At 42.7% G+C, this 21,864-nt stretch overlaps 1 protein-coding gene across 2 annotated transcripts in view; it reads left to right on the top strand.

The window, feature by feature from the left end:
- Nucleotides 1–21,864, top strand: part of WIPF1 (WAS/WASL interacting protein family member 1) — a 128,645-nt gene that overhangs the window by 82,112 nt on the left and 24,669 nt on the right. The window contains exons 1-3 of one of the 2 annotated variants that reach the window (XM_040228190.1): nt 4,544–4,728; nt 16,764–16,851; nt 20,596–20,725. In XM_040228190.1, coding sequence (XP_040084124.1) covers nt 16,801–16,851; nt 20,596–20,725 — 181 coding nt within the window. In that variant the 5' untranslated portion in view covers nt 4,544–4,728; nt 16,764–16,800. Of the gene's footprint in view, nt 1–4,543; nt 4,729–16,763; nt 16,852–20,595; nt 20,726–21,864 lie in introns of those variants that run through there. The other variant, XM_040228189.1, reaches the window with a different exon arrangement.

The following is a 21,864-nucleotide window of genomic DNA, read 5'->3' as shown; positions in this document are numbered from 1 at the left end:
TGCACCATAACAGGTAGTCATGGAAACACATTGAAAAACTGGAATGAAAAGAAATCAATTGTCCTTATATTTCATTCGTGGCACTGTTGGCCCGATTCAGTCTCTGCTGATTTGGGGTCTCCGCAGGAGGGTCATTGGCTGTGATTCTTCACTGCTTTTTCCAGGTGAGAACCACAGTGTTGTGCTATAATCTCTGTGTGCTCTTCATTTTCCGTTTCTGTAGATTAATATGAAAGATTCTTCACTTGATTGTTCTGGAGACTGTTGATTATTGTTTTGCTCTGTTTTTAGGCTAGGACTGGTCCATGTGTTGACTAAGGTAATATATGCATTTAAAATTCCCTTTGAAGTCTGGAATCATGATTGTCTTTATTTGCCTCAGGTTCTCAATCCACTTTTCTTTAGCCTTTCATTATACTAACATACCCAGTGAAAAAAGTGAAAAAGTGAAAGTGTTAGTTGCTCAGCCGTGTCCAGCTCTTTTTGACTCCATGGACTGTAGCTCACCAGGCTCTTCTTTCCATGGAATTCTCCAGGCAAGAGTACTAAAGTGGGTTGCCATGCCCTTCTCCAAGAGATCTTCCCAACCCAGGGATCAAACCCAGGTCTCCTGCATTGCAGGCTGATTCTTTATAGTCTGAGCCACCAGGGAAGCCTCAAAATCAATACAAACATCCCCAACACCCCTAATACTGTCATCAACTGCTTCCCTCCATGTTACAGCCTTCTCCCCACCCCTCTTCCTTCCGCCTCTTCTTATGCTTATACAGAGGAATTAAGTAAATCCTCCCCTGAGCTTAAGGCCATAATGACACTGGACCATGGAGAGAGAGACCGGGCTTCTGGCACCAGCTCTGCCGCTGCCCGCTGTGTGACAGAGGCAGGCCACTTCATCTCTCTGCACTCTCATTTCCTCTTCTGTAAATGATGGTGTGGACTCCGGTCTCTGCAGTCTCATTCATCCTTAAACTTCCTTGTAAGCAACCGACGCTGATCTGGGAACCCCTGGGCACAGAGGAAGGGACAGAAAGCACTTTCACGTCTCACATCTACCTGCGTGGCGTTCGCTGCAGAGGGTGGCCTCCAGGTCTGCCTTGTCAATAATGCTGTCGGAACCCTCCCCCGCCCACCACGTGCTCTTCCCTTTGTCTCAGCCTTCAACTCTCTCAGCCCATTTTTCTCTCCTCACTGCTCAATGACATGAACCACTTGCACTGCGTGAGACTCTGCCTGCATTGTCAAGGCCCTCGATGAGCTAAAGGGCTCCCTGCTGGTCTCTGGTATCCTTTCCCTGGAAGATTTCCCTTTAGCCTAAGCCTTCCCAAGAAGGGGGTTCAAGTCTGTCCTTAACTTTCCTCAGTCACTGCTTTAGGGGAAACAGTCTCAGGCTTTTAAAGGAATGTTATGTTATGGTACTATTTTTAATTATTTTCTCTTTCATTCAACAAATAACATTCATTGACACCCACCAGGTACTGTTCTAGATCCTAAGGCAACAACAGGAGACAAGGTCCTATGGAACTTGAATTCTAGTGGGGAGAGATGTGCAAGTAAATAAGTAATTAAATCAATGGAAAAAAACACCAGATGGTGACAAGTGCGATGGGTAAAGGAAGACAGGAGCAGAGATGGGACATGAGAGGGGGCATTTTTGCTGACAAATGGAGAATGAGGAGGAACCAGGAAGGAGTAAGGTAAGAGGGCTTACAAGTGTCAGACCCAGGAAGCAAATGAGCCTGTGCATTTAAGGAATAGAAAGGGCTGGAAGGTAATTAGCAAGACGGAGTTTACTTGAAATGAGGTCAGAGAGCTGGGGGCAGGTGGGTGGGCAGATTTTGTGAGTCCTTGTGGGCTAGGCAGAACTTGGATTTTTAAAGTGAAATGAGAAACCATCAGATGGTTTCAAACAGGGAGGAACATTATCTGATTTATGTCCTGTGGTTCCTAGTAGACACCTCATAAATGTGTCCAAAGTTGACTGTGCTTACAAGTTCTCATTAAAGGTGGAATAGACGCAAACCCTAGACAACTACTCCCTTGAATGTGTCATGGGCTCCAGACTTCTAAGTGACAGACTCCCTTCTTGTTGAGTTTTTCCTAATGGATGGGGATAGTGATGATCTATCATGTCCTGGGGGTGGGGGGCGGTGCGTGTGTGTGTGTGTTTGAGGGGCATTACCTGTTAGAGAACTAAAAAGTAATTCTGTAAACACATAGCAAAATCACCATATTGCCTATGTTCTCTTTTTAGACCCAACTATAGTTAGACTTCCCCAAAGAGTCATTCAGGCATTTACTTAGTAGTTGATCAAGTTTTCTGTTTTTCCAAGGTTAGTGGAGGGCGAAGGAGATAATAACTGCAGGCCTCCCCCTCTTGTCCAGCCCCAGGTCTGTGTGTATTTTTTCATGTATTAAGTGTCTCTTGGGCTCCAGATCCTATGTTAGGTGAGATGAATAAAGTCTGTGCCTTCCAGTGGCACTGGGCAAAATAGAAGAGTCCAGATCACTAATCCTAGGCAGTTCCATTTCTCGGAGTGGGAATCCCCACTGACTCAGTGGTAAAACCAACTCTACTATTCTCGCCTGGGAAATCCCATGGACAGAGGAGGCTGGCAAGCTACAGTCCCTGGGGGCGCGGGAGTCATCATACACGACTTAGCAACTAAACCACCTCCACTTATAAGAATTCTGCCATGACTTGGCATCACAAAACTCCTTGTGCAGCCTATCTTAAAGAATTGAGAGTTAAAAGAACCTTAGTTAACTTCCAGTACTTAGTACTTAGTCAACTATCCCAGTACTCCACTCTAGGAGTACTTCCGGTATTGGGAGTGAGACTGTCCTAAGCATCACAGGAAACTTCATATTCCTGGCTCCACTCATGAATCCTACAAATCTTCCTCACCCCTTTCCAACCCACCCAGCGGAAAATGCCTCCACACGTTTCCTGCAGCCCCCTGATCCACCCAGTCCCATCATTTTATGTATAATGGACTATTAGGCAGCTTATGATCTTTTCATACCTTCTTCCTCTGAACCCAGCAGAATCAGGACCCCAGAGTCAAATTTTACAATGATGTTAGTTTCCAAAATATGCCTCTTTCTCATTCTTTCCGCTGATACTGTTTTCTCAGAGCTACATGGCATGTGTCACAAATATGTCTGAATAGATCAATTCAGACAGATTGAGAAAAAATTGAGAGCATTTTCAGATTTTTATACATTCCTCAAGTTTTGGTATAGTATTTTCTATGCATATTCCATTGCCTACCCACCTCTCAGCGTCCTTTAATAATGAGGAATCTGACTTTCTTCCTTCTGTTCATCATCACTGCTTTTCTGTCAAGCATCTTCTGGGAGAGTATTGTCACCCCATTTAAGTGTGGAGGATGGAAACAAAATATTTTGGTGTGGAAAACTCTGATCTTCACCTGACTTGACCTGTACAGGCATACTGTGGAGACATTGCAAATTCTACTCCAAGCTACCAAGATAAAGCAAATATTGCAGTAAAGCAAACCACACCAATTTTTTTGGTTTTCCAGTGCATATACTCTGCTGTAGTTTATGAAGTGTGCAATAGCCTCATGTCTAAAAAAGTGCACAAAAATTTTTAAAAAACAAAACAACAAAAACTAATAATTAAAAAGCAAAAAATGTTAATCTACATACATACCTAAATTAATAAGTCCTTTATTGCTCTTGTAAACCAACTATACCTCAGTTTGGAAAAACTTCATTCAAGTGGTAACCTTCATCTGAGCCGTCAATGTGTTGTGGTAGTGACGTCAAAGATCAGTAATCACAGATCACCATAACAAATATAATAATAATGAAAAAGTTTGAAATATTGCTTGAATTATCAAAATGTGAAGCAGAGGCACAAGGTGAGCAAATGCTGAAGGAAAAATGGCACCAATAGACTTGCTCATCTCAGGGTTGCCACAGACCTTCAATTTGTTTAAAAAAAAAAAAAGGCAATATCTGCAAAGCACAATAAAATGAGGTGAGCCTGTATATCATGTATTCTGGCTTGGGCACCAGAATCACATTTCAAAAACTCATTTGCCTTCATACACCTGACTGGCTTTCTTCACCGGCATTTGTAACTTACTTCCTACACACTTGACTGCTCTGTAGATGAGGAAGAATCACTCACCTTATTTATCAGTGTCATTTGGAGCTTTTAGATCTTGAGTGACTCTTTTCCTTAATCCTAAATGTTATCATCAATATCAAGAGTGATACTTTAAAATGAAATTTCCTGAAAGAGTCTCACATTCCATGAGCAGTTATTTTTGTGGAGATGTCTAGAATAAAGTTGAGCTGTTAACCAGCTCAAGTTGCTATCTCCTCTTGTCCCTGTACCAAAAGGTATGTTACACCTGGTGGGAAGGAGAAACATTAAATTTTCCAAATTTAGGGGTTTTTTCTTGCTTGCTTCTTAAGTAAAACCAATCTAGCTCCTTTTTCTGCAGAAAAGGAGGAAGGAACAAGCAACAAATTAATCAGACAGGAAGTGAATAACCACAGAAGGACGTCTGCCTCTGACTCAGTATGTCACATTTAACAAGAGGCCAGAGCTTGTCCAAAATGGCGGTCCAGAAATGACCCCTTGTTTGTGTTAGAAGACGATGGCTTTCACAGCGACGGTTTTCTCTCTCATTCCTCGTTTGCTCCCTGCCTGCTTGTGTCCCTGATCATGCCTTCCTCCAATATCCTTTAACGGTAAGAAAATTATATTCAAACTCCGTGTATTTCCTTTATTCAGTTAGTGGGGAGGACTAAGTGGCTTTTAGTGGACCATTGTATGCTGAGATAATATTATGTAATTTTTCACACACCGTGTGGTCCTCCTGTTGCACACGAGACTAGTTTCACCACTACGGTGACTGTGGGCAATTTAGAACTTATGCTTTGAACTAAAATGTAAGCAAGATTTTCAGCAGAATTTTTCCTGACCACTGGACAAGTGTGGATCCACAGTAATTTTTCTCCCAGTTAAAATGGCAGTTTATGTCGCTAACTGTATCCTTTCAGTGGATGGTACAGTTTGTCCACATGATTACCTTTGAACTCTCACTTTGGCCAACAACAGTAAGTGCTTTTAAAGCAAAAGGTGTCACTGGAAACTTCAAAGGAAAGTACCGTGCAACTCAGCTCTTGCCAGTCTGTTGCTATAGATCTGTTACTTAAGTCCAAATCCCAAGCTATTTCTAAGTAGTCTTTTAGGACAAAGACAGTTTGTCTTTTAGGACCATTCTGTTTAACATCCATACAGTGTAGTGCACAATTAATTATTGCTGATCAAATTCTGCAGCATTCACTATAAACAGTTACATTTAATACGATTAATATTGTGACACAAAGCATTGTAATTTTCATATTCCAAACAGTGTACTCAAATATCTACAGAGCAGGATTAAGGAAACTTTGTATTAAAAAAAAATGCTTTTTTTCCTTTGGAGCATATATGAGAAAGCAACTTGATTTATATTCCTTTTACCCCATGAAGAAGTACAAAATAAAGCTTTAAAAAGTTAAGAGGGTACATAAAACTTTGGTCAATAAGTATAAGTTCTTTTAAATAATTCAATGGCATAACTAATCTGTACAGTAGAAAATGGACAAGTAGTAAAATGAAGAAAAGGCTGCAGGAAGATTCTTATAAAAAAAAGTAGGACAGCTTGGTTGAGAGAAAGTGAGGAAGCAGGAGAAAGAGTAAGTCAGGATAGTGAGAGAGGAAGATGAGAAGCTTGAAAAAGACTTTGAGGACCATTAGGGTGGAAACCATACCCTTTCTGGTCACTTGGATTGTGGGTCTAATCTTATGCATTAACTTCATAAAGTTATGTTGTTTCTGAACTAGAATAACATTTAGTCAAAATTCTCCCTTGTATAATCTAAAGCACTTAAATGATCTATCTAAAATCAGAGTCAGGTTTCCTAATGCTTTTCAAAAGCTTCATCTATTAGTTAATTGCTCACAGCTCTTCAACTACTCTTAATGTCTGAACTTTGAGGGACTTCCCAGGTGGCGCTAGGAAGCAGTAAAGAACTTGCTTGCCAATGCAGGGGATGTAAGAGACAAGGGTTTGATGCCTGGGTTGGGACGATCCCCTGGAGAAGGAAATAGCAACCTGCTTCAGTATTCTTGCCTAGAATATTCCATGGACAAAGGAGCCTGGTGGGCTATACAGTCCATCGGGTCGCAGAGAGTCAGACATGACTGAAGCGATTTAGCACTAAACCTTTAATATTATGCATACTCTGGATGAACGGCAGTATTCAGAGAATTTCCCAAGGTGAAGAATTTTCCCTGGGGTCCAGCAGCAGTTTCATTCTGATCATTTATTGAAATCAAGTTCTAGATATGCCCTATAAGCTAGAGGTTCCCCGACTTGTGCTAAAATGTAAAAGGAAGTGAGCTACCTAATTCCTGGACCTTTCAAGGTTTACACTGTTTGAAGTCTGCTTAGCATTTCGTAAACACGTCATTTTGTTGGGAGTTTCTGGCTATTTAAATTTTGATCCACTTCTGGTTTAAGGTTTGACTCATTTTTGTTTTTCCAAATTGTCACTTATTTACCTCTTGTTGAAAAGAACATTTCCCTTGGACTATCATAAGTACTAAATACCTCTGTCTGTAATTTGGCAACCCTCAATTCTGAAAATTAAGACTGGAGAAAAGAATACTAGAGTAAGAAATGCCTTAGTATCCTTTTCTGAGAAATTTTAAATGCACTTTATACACACCTCCCTTTGCCATTTTTTTGTAATGCAGAAATTACATGGGTATGCACATGTGGGCTAGGCTTTAAATCAGCTCGTGATTTCTTTTTCTCATGGTTAAATAGAGGAAAAGATCATGTTTATTGAGCACTCACTATATGTTAGGTTCTTGACTTCTGGTTATTTTTTTAAAAAATGGCTAACAGCAATCGCCTCATTTAATTCCTCAGTGGTCCTATTAAGTAGGTACCCTTCTCCCCATTTTATTGTGGGAACTGGACTTAGGCTGAGCAGTTTGCCCAAGGCCACTAACAGTTAACTGTAATTTCAAGAGCTTTTTTCATAAGTACAGTTTAGAGGGCATGAGATGTCCTTTTCTAATCCTGAGAATCTGGGATTGTGCAAATGCTTTGTTTTAAAATGTCACAGCGATAGTAAATATCTTTAAGTGAATAATCTCAAGTAAGACCATTTCCTTTCTAAAGTCTTTTGACCTTTTTAAAAGTAAATTTGGTGACGCTTCTGCTTATATTACAAGGCTATACTTTCAATGATTAAGTTAATAAAATATGTTGAGTGTGCTGACATATATGCTGTGTGTTGTGCAGGTGTGTGTGTATGTGTGAGTGTGTGTGTGAGTGTGTGTGTGTGTGTGTGTGTGTAGTGGGGAATAGGGAGCGGCAGATTTGGTAAAACTAAATGTGGTGCTGAGGATTTAACTTTGAGATTTGAGCCCCTTAAAGAGAGTACTAAAAAAAAAAAAAGACACAAAAAAAGTACTTGTTAGAGATGGGAAGTTGTGGGAGGAAAATCGGTACTTTTTAATTAAGTGAATAAAGTAGAAAAGATTTACCTTCTTTTCTCACAGTTAAACAAGGACTGGTGGGTCATTCAACTTACCTTCATTTTCTCATTTTTGAGAGGTTTAGCTATCTGTGAATTTGTGCTGACTTTTCATGTAATTAAACATGTAGGACTGTGTATTCTAAAAATAATTTCACTTCATAGAAACCTTTATTTTCCCCAGCAGTTATTCTTATAGCAAAACTGTGTGTTTGTGTCCAAGCTCCCAGCTAATCATAATGACGTTGTAGATGCTTCAGAATGTCTTCTCTGAAAAATGCCTTCCCTCTACTCCCCAAATTATCAATTCTTTATCTAAAAGAACTCTAAAAGATATGTTTCTGAAATAGCCAAGGACCCTCCAAGTACCGCAGAGACACAAACCCTTACCACTGAGAACACAACCCGTAAGCAACAGTCACTTAAGGTATTGCCTTAATTGATGCCCAGCTGAGAAAAGAGCAAGTACGTTTTGAGAAATGAAGGGTCCCATGTACAGTAAGCGTGGGTGCCACATTCAGCTCAGATTGAGAAAAACAATGATCACGAGCTAGGAGAGGCAGTCGCTGTGCTTATAAAGGAACGCTTGTTTCTTTTCTGTACCTTTGGCTTCCTCTTGGGTTGAGCATCCTTTTTTGTTTCTCCTCCTCTATTGATTGCCTCATTGCCTACAGCCCTCAGAGCTTGAACTGAGGAGAGGAAGAGTCACAATAATAGAAACAAACTTTATGCAAAGATATTAAAAGTTTCTAAAATGGCCAAAAGGACATGCTATGCTTGGGGGTGGGGCACTGGGCCTGGTGTCAGAAAATAGAAATTACGGGCGACTGCAGCTGTGAACGACTGTGCGACAGAAACAGGATGGTTGTGGTTTGCTGTGAGCATCAATTTTCCTGTTGAGCATTTTTACAGGAAGTTAAAGAACAAAGCCGACTTCATCTTAATTAGTTCTGATGGTTTTCAGATCTTCAACACATCCAACAAAGTTTGCCTCATGGAGGAGTCTCCAAAGAATAGAACCAAAAATAATCCTGAGTTGGAATCATAAAACAACAATGTTGGCAGCAATTTGGGTTTTTGCTAAATGATTTTATTTTTACAGTATAACTTGGAGTGGATTTATTACCTTTATAATGAGTGCCTTTGCACTCTTTTTTTATGGCTGTGGTAACTCTATGAATTTAAGGGCCTTATTAAAACACTACTGAGTTATATGTATTATAAATTTCCTTCTGTTACTATTTGGTGAAACAGTTATGCATGTGTGTATTTATATAGATACAAAGAGGTGTATGTGTGCGTGTGTATAAACATTGGAAAATATACATCAAAACGTTGACAAGAATTATCTCTGGATATTATTAACTCCAACCCTTTTCAGCCAAAATTTAATTATTATCAAATGCTTTGTTCAGTGGTTAAACACAAGTGTCCTGTTTTATTTTCATCTTTGTATTTTAGTGTTCCCTGTTGTTTTCTTTCTTTCTGGCTGTTCTGGGTATTCATTGCTTTGCTTGGGCTCTCGCTAGTTGCAGTGCCTTCTCTTGTTCCAGGGCACAGGCTCTACACACGGGCTTCAGTGGTCGTGACACACAGGCTCAGTAATTGCTGCTCGTGGGCCCTCGCACGTGTGGCTCTGTCGTTGTGGCACATGAGCTTAGTTGCTCCAAGGCATGTGGAATTTTCCTGGACCCGGAATCAAACCCGTGCTCCCTGCATTTTATATAAATGATATATAAATGGCAGGCAGATTGCTATCCACTGGACCACCAGGGAAGTCCCTATCTGTTGTTTTCTAAATTAATAAGTAGATAAGTGGTAAGTAGCATTATCATTTTGGAAGCAGGAAAAAAAATTCTCAAAGTCTAACCTGAAGAAGTCAAGAGCACACAAGAAATACATACATGAAGATGAGTTAAGAACATTATATATAAAGTAAAATGTCAATGAATGTAAACAAAAATAAGATACAGAATAGAAAGTAATGAAGGCAAGAGAACATTTGGATCTTAGCATCTTTTCAATTCTATTATTTCTATTATGTCTACTCCCTGTCCCTGCCCCGCTCCACAATGATGAATTCAATCTTTTTGGAAAAAAAAAAAAAAAAGTTTACTTTTTTCTCATTTTATAGAATAGTATTCAAGGGTGACTTTTGGCAAGATTTGCATAGCAAAATGCTTTATAATTTTGAATAGCCCAAAAAGGTGATAAAACGTAACTGAATAAACCTGCTTCTTATCTTCTTTGCTAGAACTTGGCCGATTCACACACACACACATCCTCAGAATTAGAGGCTGGCCTTCTTCGGGTTATTTCATTGGATAGTGCTGGAAATCTCTCCCCTCCTCCTGTTGTTCTATAAAATGGGCCTCGTGTGGCATCATCTGGAATGAACTTGACGTTGGTTGCAAGAAACTAAGAAACAGTTTATTTAAGTAACTCGTCAATTCTCCTGGTCATTTCACATTCGGAGATGATTCTGCTTTCTTAGTTGAACACATTGAAGAAGAAAGCCTCAGTTTCCTGGGGCAGCTCTGGACTGACCTCTGGGCTCTGGGTGAGTGACTAGTTGTCCATGCTGTTGGGGGAATATGTGGCTGTACGGTGGGGAACAAGTCACTCGTTCTCACAGGTGTCCCCCATAACCAATATTACACAGCAAATGGCTTGTGGCCACAAGCTGCCCTGGTTATCTAGGGTCAGTGTGTGATGCTGTTTGCTGTGAGTTAAACCATGAGTTAAACCAGCATCATGGTTTAATGCTGACCTAGTAGAACTGTAGTAAAACCATCAAAACCATTCATTTCTCTCACAGAACTAGGAAATTCCAGAATTTCTAAATATTGATGTGTACTGTGTGTATTTGTGTTGGTGACAATGAAGAACTAATTAGTGGATTTTGAAATCATTTATATAAAATATTCTACTCTGTTCTCTCAACCCTCAGAGTCAGTTCCTTTATAAAAGGTTTACTGATAGATCTTTCCTTTCACCTCAGTAGTTTTCACCTAAAATTTAAGTGTTTTAGACTTAAAATTTTTTTTGGCCACACCGTGCGGCATGCGGGATCTTAGTTCTAAGACCAGGGATCAAATCTGTGTCCCCTGCATTGGCAGGTGGATTCTTAACTAATGGACCACCAGGGGAGTTCCAAAATTTGAATCACTGATTCATTCAGTGATTAAATAAAACTTTGGTAATCAATCACACATCTTTGGGTTCAGGTTGATTTTTAATTTCTTTAACTTTTGACAGACAATCCAGAGATGGTTTGGGTGAGAAATCAATGGATAGATTTTATTCAAAAACTCTTATAATTCCCACAGTGGATAACAGACATGATAGGTAACACATATTGTTAAAACTGTGTTTATTCATTTACTAGGGCTGCCATAACAAAGCACTTCAGATTGGGGGTCTCGAACAGCAGACTTTTATTATCTCACATTTCTGGAAGTTGGAAGTCAAAGATCAAGGTGTCGGCAGGTTTGGTTTCTCCCAGGGCCTCTCTTCTTGGCTTGCAGATGGCCACCTTCTCCCCATGTCCTCACACAGCCTTTTCTCTGTGCTCACGCATCCCCAGTGTTTCTTCCTCTTCTCACAAGGACCCTAGTCATATTAGATGAGGGCCCAGACTAATGGGGGCCTCTTAGTTACCTCTCTAAAGGCCCTCTCTCCAAGTATAGTCATATTCTGAGGTACTCGGGGTTAGAGCTTCAACATATAAATTCAACCCATAACGCTGTGTGTGAAAACAAAAAACCCATTTCCATCCGTGTGGTTTTCTTTGTGCACATAAAATTCAGCACACACAGTGAACGTTACAGAAAAGTCTGGGTTTTCTCCCTGTGATCAATGTTATTTAAACAGTGAAATGAGACTTCAGAAGCCATCACATGCTCGGTCATGTCCGACTCTTTGTGATCTGTAGCCCGCCAGGCTCCCCTGCCCATGGGATTTCCCAGGCAAGAACACTGGAGTGGGTTGCCATTTCCTGCTCCAGGGGGTCTTCCTGACCCAGGGATCGAGCCCCATCTCCTCCATCTCCTGCACTGCAGGTGGATTCTTCACCACTTGGGCCATCAGGGAAGCCCTGAGACCTTTATATGCGCATCCAGTTGCTCCAGGACCATTTATTGAAAAAACCTTCAAAAGACCTCCCCATCAAGTAGCTTTGATCACTTTATTGAAAATTAATTACATTCACATGGATTAATTTATTCAGCATTTTCTTCTTTAATAGATTGTTTTACTGGGAAGAGTACTGTTTGCTGCGTTGAATGTTTACAACACAGAAGGACTATTTTTATATTAAACTTTAAATTTTATCATTTGTGGACTAAATATATTGTTTTAATTTTAAAACAAACAACAACAACTAAAATCAGTGAAATGAGGGACTTCTTGGAGGTCCAGTGGTTAAGACTCAGTGCTTCCACTACAGGGGACACAGGTTCAATCCCTAGTCAGGGAATTGAGATCCTACATGCCTCGAGGCAGCCAAAAACACACACACAAAGAAAAACAGTGAAATGATTCTCTAAAAGCAGCTAATTCTCAAAAGTGTATATTGTTAAAAGTTCGGTGCCTAGGGAGGGTGGGAGAGCAAGGATCATTAAATGGGTAGGGCTACGGTCCTCCAACTCCAGGGAGCCTGGTTCCCATGTGAGAGCTCACAGCCCGCACTCTGGGAACCCTTGTCCTACTCACTCTTTCTTTTCTTCTAGAGCCCCTCCCACCCGGGGAACTGAGCTGCCTTTCCTGTGGGATTCCATCTCCTGAGGGAAGATCGAAATGCAGGAGGCCAAGCCCTCAGGCTGCCTCATTCCCACGGGGGCAGCCATACCCACACAGGACTCTTGGCAGAGCCAGGGCCTCAGCTCAGTCTCCAGGCCTGGCCACCCTCTGCTGGCTCTCACACCAGCAGGACCTGTGCTCACCTCAGCGACCACAGCTCTGGACCTATCTGCTGACTGCTTACTCTGCCCAGCCCTGCTGTACTGGTTCACTTCATCCTTCCCACACCCCCATTTAACAGAGAGCTTAGTCTTATCCCAGGTTATTAGCAACAGCAGAAATTCACAATTATGTTCTCTTGACCCAGGACTCCTGTTCTCATAGAGATTCTAACCGTTTTCATCCGTAGGCCACACTGGTATCTGGTAAAGCCCCCAAACTCTAACTTCTTCCCTGACTGCTGTTAAATGTGTAAAACAATATACAGAGGATTACCAAGGAAACCAGTTACAGTGCAATAGGTACAGCAAGGCCTAGGAGCAGATCATTGCCCCAGCTTCCAAAGAGATCTGCAACAATTATACTATGATGTGAAAATATCAAGTGAAAAACTGTTGGTGAAAAGGTTTCAGGTGTGGTTTGTGGCCTACATTTATAATTGAAGGAAATGCTAAATTGTAGTTAGAATTTAGGGGAAATAAGTATGTCCCTTTTTTCATCCACATTCATGAACCCCTGAATTCTGTCCACAGACCTTGTGGGTATGGGGATCCAGGCTAGGAAGGCCTGCCTGTTAGGATTTAGGCTGCTATTGAGGCCCTTCCATCAGGCCCAGTCTTGGTTCTGACATGGCTTTCCCGCGGCCTTGGACTCTACTTCTCTGGTGAAGTCAAGAAACTAAGCGCCCAGACTAAAAGCTGGCCTGCCTCTCTGCTGTGGGACTGGTTCTTTACCCAGGCTCCGGGGTGGTCAGAGCTCGTGCTGGGAGCTGTTTCAGTGGCCAGCATCTGGCTTGTTTGTGTGATACCTGATTCTTTCATTCCCGCCACATAATCAGTGGCCAGTCCCTGGTGGCTCAGAGGTTAAAACGCCTGCCTGCAATGCGGGAGACCTGGGTTCAATCCCTGGGTCGGGAAGATGCCCTGGAGAAGGAAATGGCAACCCACTCCAGTATTCTTGCCTGGAGAATCCTATGGACGGAGGAGCCTGGTGGGCTACAGTCCATGGGATCGCAAAGAGTCGGACACGACTGAGCGACTTCACTTTCACTTTCACATAATCAGTGAGACTATGTCCCATGTATTGGGGAGACCTGGTGTTCACAGTGGGGTGGAAAGACAGCCAAGAAGGGGATCCAGCAAGGGCCTGGCATGCGGGACATGAGATTGATCTTCTTTGACCCATGTGCTGGGGTGGCAGGTTTAGAGTCTGGGGTTTCTCACAAACCTCCCTCAAGGCCCAGCCTGGACAAGTCCAAACCAGCAGCTGTTCAGCTAGCAAGGAGCCAGGAGACCATGGCAGCCTCTGAAATCAGCTTTCAGCATGGGGGCAGGCATAGGAGTAGTTTTTCTGGAGGAGAGTGAGGCAGGGGGGCAGAGGGAGCTGCAGCAGGGGAGAGAAAGGAGGACTGAGCCTGGGAAAGGCAAGAGCGCTCACCCGCAGATCCTCACCCTGTTGCTTATGTGAGGTGGTCGGGGGCAGGGGAAAGCCCAGCTCTGTGGTCCAGAGGTTTATTTATAAGCCAGTTAATGCACAGAGAGAACCACAATAGCAACAGAAAACTGTGAGAGAGTTAAAGAGGCCTTGCAGGGTGGCAGTCTCCTGAGAACGCCCCTGCTCCATGCCTGGCCCCTAAGGTGTACAGGACGGAAGTTCGATTTGATCTTTGCAACCAGAGACTGGCTTATGAGAACCAAACCCAGAAGAGGTTCCCGGTGGTGATTAGAATTCACTTCTTCCTCTGTCTTAGGATAACAGGATGGCAGGCTAGTCAGTGAGCACAGAATCCGACACGATGAATTGGAGCATTGAGGGGTCTTTCATCCACCGAGCTCATGGATGGTCTGTCCCATGGAACCCGTCTCTCGCATTCTGGGTGGACCCGGCCACCCTCTTCCTTGATGAGCCACCTCCTCCAGCTCTGTTAATACCATTGCTTTGGCCACAGCATCTTTGACAGTTAGTTGGACCTGAATCCAGTTTCAGACCCTCGTTCTTCCTGCTGGTCCTGGAACACAACTCTGCAGTTGGAGCACCCCCTTCATAGCCGCCAAATGCAGGCCCCCAACTCTGTTTACATTGCCCATGCAGCCCTGTGGGTGACTGGTGTTACCCAGGAAAGATCAAAGTAAGGGATAGTGCAGCCCAGCCAAGACTGACATTCAAGTGGCTCCTCTCCCTCATCTCCGTGGCGCAGTCCTCTCTTGCCCACTTGGGGCCCACAGTATTTCTTCTCTGTCAAGAGAAGTAAGAGACAGTAAGGGACAGATCCCTGTCTAAGACAAGCTCTTTTTGAAAACCAGATTCTGACTGAGTTTCAGGTGAGCTGTAATACTAGTGAGCCCTTCACCTGCCTGAAAATGCTTATCTAAAAAGAGCAGAGATCAAAAGGACTTGATGTAAATGACTTTCACATCATTTCAATGAGTTATTAATTTCTGAGTCCCAGCATCCTTCCCTGTAAAATGTGTTTGAGACGATGGAAATAAAGTGCCCTTTATTATCCAGTTGACTGTCAATAAATGAGAGCAGCTGTTGCTGCTCTAGAGGTTTCTAAATTTCATTTTATAGAAGGCACTCAGAACAGAACTGTCTTGATTCCTATCTTCCAGAAGCTTTGACAAGTCTAGTCATGTCCTGTTAGCTTTTCCATTCTGTGAACATCACAGAAAGCAAGCCATCCAGCAGAACTTCAATAGAGAGTACAGCTGACCCTTGAAACCATCGATATGGAGGTTAGAGGCACCGATACTCCATGCACAGTTGCTCCTCAAATCCATGGGTCCCCTGTACCCTGATGCTGCATCTTTCGATTCAGTCACCCATAGATGTTTACTGTGGAAAAACATCCATATCTAAGTGGATCCTTGAAGTTCAAACTCATTGTTCAAGGGCTATCTATATTTGATTCAAGGTGTAAGTTTCCCTCAACTTTTAGTGATTGAGCTAAATTAATACTTTACATTCTAAGAAACTGTTTTCTGCAATTCAGAGACTGTTGAAAATAAAAGAAAGATAATTCCGCTGTTTGAAATTCAGGACACACGTTACATAAGAACAGTGTTATTCAGGTGGTCAGTGTCTCAGGCTGCTCTCTTGGTTTAAGGCTCCGTGACCAGGCTTCTCGAACATTAATGCATATGAATCACCCAGGGATCTTGTTAAAATGCTGAAACAAATTCAGTGTGGGCAGCGGGGCTGAGATGTGATGTTTCTCATGGTGATGCTCTGAGGCTGATCCAGGAGCCCTGCTGATCCAGGAGTAGCAAGGTCTAGGTGGGAGAAGCTGGGATGCGGAGGGTGTGAAGGTGGCTGAGGGGTGGGGCATCTGTCCCAGGGACAGGACTCTGAGGACTGGGGAAAACAGGCCAGGATTGGTGGTTAGCATCACTCCTGGGGCACTTCCTTCCCTTTGCTTATCTCCTGACATTGACCAGGCTGCCCCTTTACTGGTGTGGCCCACCATGGCTTCCCTGTACTGTCCTACAGCCTGGAGTCTGGCCTTCCCTCTGTCCCCTGAGCATCACACTCTGCAGAAAACCTTTCTAAGGAACCCTGTTTCTAGTAAACAGCTCCAAGTCAGAGGTTGGAGTCCTCCTCTCTTTTTTCCCCTGGCTCCTGTAAGGAAGTGCCGAGTAGCACAGAGGTAGGAACCTGGTCTCCTTGCCCATCTTACCTTGTCCCCATCTCCTTTCCCTGGAGGACTGGACGAACTTTGAGGGCAAGAATAGAAATAGGTTTATCTTTACATTCCTGCACGGCTACTCAGACCTAGACAGATGTCAGGAATCTCTTGACGGAGAAGAAACGCTGCCGGGCACCGAGTGGGCAAGCCCAGGAGAGAACTGCACCAGGGAGACAAGTGAGGGAGAGGAGCCACTTGAACATCAGTCTTGGCTGGGATGCACTGCTATTGTTCCCTGATAACCCCCCGGCTTCCTCGGGCTGCAGGCCAGGAGCCTTCCCCGACCTGCTTTGGTGGTGGTGAGATTAAGCAGCCTGTGGCACTGCACTTTGCTCGCAGTATCTCCGGGTACTCTGGCTGAGAATCTTCCCTGGCTGCATCCTTCCAGAAGAGTAACATCCTAGCCATGTTGTGAAGGAATCCCGCCTCTTATAGAAACTCAGACTGTCCCTTTGAGGTGAAAGGGGAAGGAAGATCAGGACAGAGAATTATTGAGACGTCTAATATGTGACGGTGCTTTGTTTCTTTCTGTTTTGTTTTACAGATCTGTCAGCCAGACTGTTGAAAGCTAACTGTTCAAGATGCCCGTTCCACCCCCTCCAGCGCCCCCGCCGCCGCCCACGTTTGCTCTGGTGAGTGGCTCTCCCCATCTATGATCCATGCGTGAAGCAAGTTAAACAGACGCGAACCTGGCACACGTGTTAGTTTTCAGTGTGTTTATGTTCTGGCTTAAATATGAATGATATGGTAAGCTCTCCAGGTGCTGGAGTAAGCCAGACCCTGAGATACAGCAGAAAAAATGTTTTGTAGTTTAAAGTCTCATACAATAACTAGAACACATGCAGAATGTGGATTAGTTAGGTTTGCTCCACCTGGTCTATCAAGGGAGACATATCCTATTCATTCAAACATGCTGGCCCAGGACAGGTTCACAGGACCAATTCTGCCCAGTTTGCCCTTTTTCCATTCAAATGGACTCAGCTTCCAGCCTTTACCATCTGGGCAGGATAGTCCAGAAACCCAGGTCTGCCCATTTATCTGAAAATGCATCCATTAATGTGTCCTCCAGACTCACTCATTTCTTTTTCTCTGCCTCTCCCCATCTTTCTTCCCACTCTGTTTGGACAAATAACCCCCATCTCCCATGCCATCCTCCCCTACACCCTTATTTTGCCCTTTAAGTCCATCCTCACGTTTCCATGTGTACTTTCCGAAGGAATGTATTCTCTGGGCCCGTCCCGCCCCATGATGGACATGTCCTGGAAGTTAGTGCACCCTCTTCCAGGAAGCCTCTTCCAAGTAGCCCTCCATGCAGTAATCCAGAAAGGCTCCCAGACGTACCCCTAGAATACAATGCCTTCACTCTTCACTTGGGGAAACTGAAGCTCAGAGAGAGTCTTTTGCCCAGGCTTCCAGGCTTCTTTCTAGCCCGTCTCAGGCTGGACCCTAGTTGGGAGAACAGACCATTAATTAGCTCATTGCTATTCCAAGTGTAATCCTCCAACTCCTGGTTAGAGTCCCCCCCAAAATAAAGACAGAAATTTAGAGTAATTTAGAGCAATCTGATAATGGTGTTGTGTCTATTTCTTCTAAGATTGTATTTTGTGTGTCTTTTTAAAACTAATTCGTTTTTCTAATAATTCATTGTTATTTTACAAAATATCGGTCCATGATGGATTGGAAATTTTTTTCTTAAAAATTCACCCTTCCCTAAAATGAGTGAAAAGCTCTGATCTGGCGAACATAGAAGAACTAGTTTTTATTTCCTGAAAACTATAGTTGTGTACCACTGCTGGGTAGTTCATGCCTTGATTAAAAAAAAAAAATGCTCATGTGTTTATTTTAATGTGTATTTGAAAAATTATAACTAGCACACTCAGGGTTTAATAGTGAGTTATCAATAAAACTTGAGGCAGAACAGGAGGCCAAGGAGGGTTGCTGACCCAAAACCATGCAGAAAACCAACATGGACACGTTATTAACCCTCTTTGCTGCTGCTGCTAAGTCGCTTTAGTCGTGTCTGACTCTGTGCGACCCCATAGACGGCAGCCCACCAGGCTCCCCTGTCCCTGGGATTCTCCAGGCAAGAACACTGGAGTGGGTTGCCATTTCCTTCTCCAATGCATGAAAGTGAAAAGTGAAAGTGAAGTCGCTCAGTCATGTCCGACTCCTAGTGACCCCATGGACTGCAGCCTACCAGGCTCCTCCATCCACGGGATTTTCCAGGCAAGAGTACTGGAGTGGGGTGCCATTGCCTTCTCCGATTAACCCTCTTTAGGCCTCAGGTTTTTTATCTTTAGGTTCAAGACAATAGGTAATTCAGAAAGCTCTTTCCAAGATGTCCAAGGCATGGTTAAGTTATAAAAACAAGTTTCAGCAATAGAGGGTGATACCATTAGCAGAAGTGAACTGTATATGCAAAGAGCCTTTCTGGAACTGACTGCCGAGAAGCTCTTAACAGGCTTGCTTCAGAGGAGGGTTGGATGGAGGTCAGTAGGCAAAGGGCATTTTATCTATTTTTTTTCAACTGAGATATAATTGACATATAACATTGTGTAAGTTTAAGGTGTACAGCATGTTGAATCGATACAGTTATGTATTACAATATAACTGCCACTGTTGTTTTAGTTAATGCCTTTATTACATCACATAATTATTATTTCTTTTTTGTGGTGAGAACATTTAAGTTCTGGTCTCTTAACAGCTTTGAAGTGCATAATGCAGCATTGTTAACTGTAATAACTATGGTTTACAGTTAGATCTCCAGAGCTTAGTCATCTTTTAGTTGCAAGTTTGTACTCTTTAATATCTTCCCAATTTGGGGAAGAGGCATTCAGGACCCCATGTTCATCCTTCTGCCAGGTTCTTGGGCTTTGGAGCCAGGCTGCCAGGCTTTTAATCCGAGCTCCTTCTCTTACGAGCTGGGTGACCCGAGTGATGATTTAACTTCCCTGTGCCTTAGTTTCCTTAACTCTATAAACTCACAGAGTTGATGAGGACTGAATGAACTAATATACATAAAATGTTAAAAACGATTCCTGATCCATAGTAAAAGCTATGCAAACGTTAGCTGTTATTATCGTGAGCAAGTAATACCTTAATTATTTTAAGACCCTTTCAGCTTAACACAGAGATTTCTGTTTAACCTGCTTCAGGGTTTTCTGAGCTCTCCCTCTGCCTCTAACTATAATAAACAGCTGGGTCAGGTATCAAGCTACACTTGCCCAGGTTTACTCCCTGTGGCCTTTCCTGGCACATCTGAAGTCAGAGCCTTTCAGAGTCCCTCGAAGGACTCTCAGGCCTGCCAGAAGCACCTCTGGGTTTGGGGAAGACGACTCTGCCTGGACCAGGCCAGACCAAGCCAGTTTCCAAGTGTGACAGACACAGGCACATGCCTACTTCTGAGTCCATTTGCTGGGCTCTTATTGTCCCTGCTCCTCTAAAGAATTCTGGAAAAACAAGATCCTAATTTCACAGTAAGGAGCTTTCCCGAAAATTCTGAAATCATAGAAAATACCCAAAGGTTTTAAAGTAGCACCTTTGTCTACTGTGCAACCTCTGCGAGGTAAATTTTCAAAAGGATTCAGTTAACTATATTTAATATCCTGTAATAAAGCATAGTGGGAAAGAATTAAAAAATAAACAGTTTGTAAAAAGGGATTACACATGAGGAACCCCTTAGGCCAGAAGGATGGGAAGGGAGTTTGGGAGGTAAAGGAAATGTTGTGTATCTTGATGGCTACACGATTGTATGTTTGTCAAAATTCACAGGACTTTACACTGAAAAAATGATTTTACTATACATAAAATGTAAAAACTATATGTATTATGCCTCCAATCTGCCTTAAATTAAAAAGAAAAAATTATCTGGCAATGAAACCAGAGGGAATTATTTTCTAAAATTTTGGTGCATTAAAAAATACAGCTGACCCTTTTTACTAAAGGCACTTGTCCTCTTGCACCAGCTTAGTTCCAAAAGACAAGAAAGAGAATCTATTCTTCAGAGAACATTCTAGAGGATGAAGCCTCGCAATATCCTGTCGATTCCTTTCAGACTTAAAATTCCCTTCTCGTCTCTAGCCACCCAACCCCTGGCTCTGTCAGTTACTGCCAGATTGTGGTCTGAATTTTCAGAGACTTTGATCAGGGACTGACTCTTCCTGCATGAAAAATGAATGTAATTTATTGCTGCATCTGCTCCCAAATGTCTGGATCTTAAAAAGAATGACATCAGGTCTAAAACTTGTGGAGAATTTACAGCCTATTGCCAAGAACCTTAATAACAAGCTTCCAATACTCTAGCTGTTCCCATTGAGTGCTGTAGTACATAATGTTAATTCAGAAGATGAATACGTGTTTGCATGGTTTCCTTTTAGGCCAATACAGAAAAGCCTTCCTTGAGTAAGTCAGAGCAGGCTGGGAGAAATGCTCTGCTCTCTGACATCAGCAAAGGAAAGAAACTAAAGAAGACAGTCACCAATGACAGAAGTGCACCAATATTGGACAGTAAGTTAAAAAAAAGTTATTTTCCATGGAGATAAGTGGTTTATGACCTAACAATCAACCCTACCCTTCCCACCAAAAAAGTTTTTTTTTTTTTTTTTTCTTCTGGTTAACAACAGCTGTGAAGCTAGCAGAATAAGGGACTGTATCATTCATTGTAGGCCATGGCTCTGGCTTGGGTTCCCTCTAATGCTGCAGGAAGCCAGTATAATAATTCTTTGTCCAAGACACACACAGCAGTGATTCTCTGAATTATTCACAACACTTTACAACACTTTCTGGAAATTAACCCCTTGTCTTACCACAGAGCAAAAGGCAGCATGAAATATGTAAAGAGCCCTAGTCTTGGAATCAAAGGATGTAGATTTAAGCGCTGACCATCTTCAACCCTTTGTCTCCATTTGTAAAATGGAGATAATAGCTGTTTCACTGCCCGCACATGTTTGTTGTGAGCATCAAATGAGACAATGCTTGAGAGTGTTATGTTGCCCGGAATGTATAATTCACGTGTACAGATATGATTATTAGGAGGTTGGAGAGAGAGGAAATGAGATCACAACTTTGCTTATATCCATCATAAATCTGAGCTACTTTCTGGAACAAGATAGGATATGTATAAACAAACAAGCACCTACCATACAGGGCTACTTATTAACATTTACAACAGAATGAAACATTACAGATGACTAGAATCTACCAGAAGTTAATTATCAGGCCTCAAGACTATCTCCTTGTACTCCTAGACATTTCCATCGCCAGCCAGCTATGCCCAGAATTTGTCCTAGACTATGAATCCCAGGGACGGGGGAGCCTGGTGGGCTGCTGTCTATGGGGTCGCACAGAGTCGGACACGACTGAAGTGACTTAGCAGCAGCATGGATCCCACTTGGACTCAATAGAAAATAGACTTCCCCAAAAATCACCAGAGGGAGCTTTGTAGACAGGGAATAATGATGTAGGATTTTAGTCGACTGGAGGATTAGAGAGCTTTAGGAAGAGTTTCTAGGAAAAGTGCCTAATGAGTAGAAGAGAAAGATGAGAATTATGAGATGTGAAGGTGAAAGTCACTCAGTCGTGTCTGACTCTTTGCAACCCCATGGACGGTACAGTCCAGGGAATTCTCCAGGCCAGAATACTGGATT

Source organism: Oryx dammah, unplaced genomic scaffold, assembly GCF_014754425.2.
Source record: "Oryx dammah isolate SB20612 unplaced genomic scaffold, SCBI_Odam_1.1 HiC_scaffold_27, whole genome shotgun sequence".
In the NCBI taxonomy this organism is placed as follows: Eukaryota; Metazoa; Chordata; class Mammalia; order Artiodactyla; family Bovidae; genus Oryx; species Oryx dammah.
This window is presented reverse-complemented; position numbering and strand designations above follow the sequence as displayed.